The sequence below is a fragment of the Ursus maritimus genome, unplaced genomic scaffold (assembly GCF_017311325.1).
Source record: "Ursus maritimus isolate PB19 unplaced genomic scaffold, ASM1731132v1 scaffold_3, whole genome shotgun sequence".
Classification (NCBI taxonomy): domain Eukaryota; kingdom Metazoa; phylum Chordata; class Mammalia; order Carnivora; family Ursidae; genus Ursus; species Ursus maritimus.
Window position 1 is genome coordinate 54,651,980 of NW_024425563.1, and position 3,695 is coordinate 54,655,674.

General features: G+C 59.9%; 2 protein-coding genes across 2 annotated transcripts in view; both read left to right on the forward strand.

Moving 5' to 3' along the window:
* Window positions 1–1,795: 1,795 nt before the first annotated feature.
* LOC103659038 (twist-related protein 1) lies at window positions 1,796–3,689 on the forward strand. The gene is made up of 2 exons (XM_040644214.1): window positions 1,796–2,567; window positions 3,114–3,689. Exon 1 carries the CDS (start codon window positions 1,923–1,925, stop codon window positions 2,523–2,525), a length of 603 nt encoding a protein of 200 aa, XP_040500148.1. The 5' UTR covers window positions 1,796–1,922; the 3' UTR covers window positions 2,526–2,567; window positions 3,114–3,689.
* Window positions 2,774–3,695, forward strand: part of LOC121105903 (twist-related protein 1-like) — a 2,614-nt gene continuing 1,692 nt past the window's right edge. Inside the window, exon 1 of the mRNA XM_040644560.1 lies at window positions 2,774–2,783. Coding sequence (XP_040500494.1) covers window positions 2,774–2,783 — 10 coding nt within the window. The remainder of the gene's footprint in view (window positions 2,784–3,695) is intronic.

The following is a 3,695-nucleotide window of genomic DNA, read 5'->3' on the forward strand; positions in this document are numbered from 1 at the left end:
TGTGAGCCTCAGCGGGGCACAGCCACAGGGCTTGCCCTCCAGCCGCCTGGGCTCCCTCCTCCTCCACCCCACACCCACAGCCGAGACCCCCGGTCAGGCCCAGAACGGGGCCTTTCGCTGAGTTAATTCTCATCTGACAGTCCAGTCTGGGGAGAGCGTGAGTGGAGCTCGGCCTGCGCAGGGCACACAACCTCAGCACCCCTAAATCTCCCCGCCCCCCGCGGGAAAACCGACTACTGCTTTTGACCTCTAGTTTGCTTTGCAACTTAACGGATGAACACGAAAAGGTTATTCTATCCAAGTCGTTCCAAAAAAGAGAAACAAGTCTGGCATTGCAAAGAGGGGCTTCTCTTCCCCCACGCCTTCCCTTACAGCCCACCAACTTTTGTTGCCTCCTACTTGCCAGAATCTGCATTAACACCCTCTTTGGGGCTCTGGCGCTCGTTGTCGTTAACGTATTAGATAGAACTGCTTAAAATATAAAAGTGTCCAAGTAACTGGAACGCGTATGGGTCACACGAAGCTTGACTGCCCACTCCACCTCCTAGGGATGAAGGGTGGAGAAGGTGCCTCTCACAGCCGTCAGCCGCGCGCTTGTTCGGGGGCTGGAACCTCATCTCACTCTCTTTCGAGCCTACCTTTAGAGGTAACAATGTGGGGCTTTATTTGAGAGTAGGGTAGGGATGAAAAGGCCACAGGGTCCTCCACCTTGGGCTGGCAGCTTAGGAGATCAGGGCCGCAGCGGAGACGCTGCACTGTCCCTCTCTGGCCCCGGTGCCTTCTCCAAGGACAGGACTACTTCGGAGAAAGAACGAGCGGTCTCCAGCACCGTCGGAGGTGTCGTCTTTTGCGTGGTAGGAAGCTTGAAACTGGGTCACTGTGGAGGGAAAAGGAAGGCCCAGATGCTTCTCAGGGAGGGGTGAGAGCAGGCCGGGCACTGATCCGCAGTCCCCGCGTCGCGGCCACGTCTTCAAAAACGCCCACGACCTCAGGGCCAGCCGCGGTGGTTTGACCTTTGCGACTCTGGGAGCCCGTCTACCTGGCTATTGCGGGGATCTCCGCGGTTGCCAGTTTTCCTGCCACTGCCCCCACCCCAGCAATCCCAAAGCGGCCCCACGGACCTAGAGGGTACAGGGGCGAGATGAGACATCACCCACTGCGTAGAAGCTGTTGCTGCCGCTGCTGTCACAGCCACTCCGGGAGGGACTGACACCGCGGCCGAAAGGTCCCCTCCGGCCGCTTTCCGGGGCTGCGCTCGGGTGCGGGGGCGCGGCCCGCGCGCTCCGGCGCGGAAGGAAATCGCCCCGCGCCCTCCTGAGGAGGGCGGCAGGGAGGAAAGGGGGAGGGCAGCAAGGAGGCGGGCAGAGGGGCCGGCCGCCGGAGCCAGGTCGTTTTTGAATGGTTTGGGAGAACGAATTGTTAGACCCTGAGGAAGGGGGGTGGGGACGGGGAAGGGGGGCTGGAAAGCGGAAACTTTCCTATAAAACTTCGAAAAGTCCCTCCTCCCCACGTCAGGCCAATGACACTGCTGCCCCCAAACTTTCCGCCTGCACGGAGGTATAAGAGCCTCCAAGTCTGCAGCTTTCGTCCAACTCCCAGACACCTCGCGGGCTCGCCGGCACCGGCAGCGTTTCCAAGAGGCCGAGCAGGGTGTGCGTGCAGCCGTTGGGCGCCTTCTTTTTGGACCTCGGGGCCATCCACACCGTCCCCTCCCCCTCCCGCCTCCCTCCCCGCCTCCCCCGCGCGCCCTCCCCGCGGAGATCCTCCCCGTCCCTCCGCCCGCTCCCTCCTCGGCGGGCCGCACCGCCCGGGCCGGCGCCGCGCGCGGGGGAAGCTGGCGGGCTGAGGCGCCCGGCTCTCCTCCTTTTCCCGGGCCGCCCCTCTGCCCCGGGCCTGCGAGGCCGCGCGTTGCCACCTGAGAGATGATGCAGGAAGTGTCCAGCTCGCCAGTCTCGCCGGCCGACGACAGCCTGAGCAACAGCGAGGAGGAGCCGGACCGGCAGCAGCCGCCGAGCGGCAAGCGCGGGGGGCGCAAGCGGCGTAGCAGCCGGCGCAGCGCGGGCGGCGGCGCGGGGCCCGGCGGGGCCGCGGGCGGGGGCGTCGGAGGCGGCGACGAGCCGGGCAGCCCGGCGCAGGGCAAGCGCGGCAAGAAGTCTGCGGGCGGCGGCGGCGGCGGCGCGGGCGGCGGCGGCAGCAGCAGCGGCGGCGGGAGCCCGCAGTCGTACGAGGAGCTGCAGACGCAGCGGGTCATGGCCAACGTGCGGGAACGCCAGCGCACGCAGTCGCTGAACGAGGCGTTCGCCGCGCTGCGGAAAATCATCCCCACGCTGCCCTCGGATAAGCTGAGCAAGATCCAGACCCTCAAGTTGGCGGCCAGGTACATCGACTTCCTCTACCAGGTCCTCCAGAGCGACGAGCTGGACTCCAAGATGGCAAGCTGCAGCTATGTGGCCCACGAGCGGCTCAGCTACGCCTTCTCGGTCTGGAGGATGGAGGGGGCCTGGTCCATGTCCGCGTCCCACTAGCAGGCGGAGCTCCCCACCCCCTCGGCAGGGCCGGAGACCTAGGTAAGGACCGGCGCCTCTGCGCCCCTTCGCCTTTCCGCCGCTCAGGTGGCAGATGGACTGACGGCCGGGCCGCGGCTCCCCGTCCACCTTGCCTTCCTCAGCCCCCTCTCCCACCCCCCTCTCAGCCTTCCCACCCAGCCTGGCACCGCCACCTCATCCCCTGACCGTCCCTGAAAGGCAGGTCGGTCGGCGCTAGGGAGAGGGGGATGCGCCCCGGTGAGGCGTGTGCGTGTGCGTGAGTGTGCGTGACGGACAGGAGGGCAGACTGGGAGAGATTCAAGGGTCAGGGCTAGAAGGACGGTTTTCTTGCCAGCGCCTCCTTTTCTTTTGGCTTGAAGTTTTCGTTCTCCTTAAAACAAATGCTTCCAAATTCCACCTCCTCCTTCTTTCCGCCCACCCACTTCCTCTTGCCCTTGGGCTGAAATCCTTCCAGGTTGTTCAGCGTAATTTCTCAGTAGTGGTGATAAGGACAGTGCTCACTAGTCTTAGAAAACAGCCACGAAGACCTAAACAATAACCAACTTTCCCCCCTCTGGGTTTTTGCAGATGTCATTGTTTCCAGAGAAGGAGAAAATGGACAGTCTAGAGACTCTGGAGCTGGATAACTAAAATTTAAATATATATGCCAAAGATTTTCTTGGAAATTAGAAGAGCAGAACCCAAATTCAAAGAAACAGGGCGTGGGGCGCACTTTTAAAAGAGAAAGCGAGACAGGCCCGTGGACAGTGATTCCCAGACGGGCAGCGGCACCATCCTCACACCTCTACATTCTGATAGAAGTCTGAACAGTTGTTTGTGTTCCTTTTTTTTTTTTTTTTGACGAAGAATGTTTTTATTTTTATTTTTTCATGCATGCATTCTCGAGAGGTCGTGCCAATCAGCCACTGAAAGGAAAGGCATCATTATGGACTTTCTCCATTTTAAAATGGTTAACAACCAGAGGAATTTTAAGAACGTCTTTAGAAATAAAAATACGGGGATCAAACTGACTTGCAGAATCACAGTCAGTTAATTCCTTTTTACATCTTCCTCTGAGAGAAAAAAAAAACTTAAAATACAAAAAACAACATTCTATTTATTTATTGATGACCCATGGTAAAATGCAAATAGATCCGGTGTCTAAATGCA

Coding starts and splice junctions, on each gene's coding strand:
- LOC103659038 (XM_040644214.1), top strand. CDS start 1,923: ATGATGCAGGAAGTGTCCAGCTCGCCAGTCTCGCCGGCCGACGACAGC.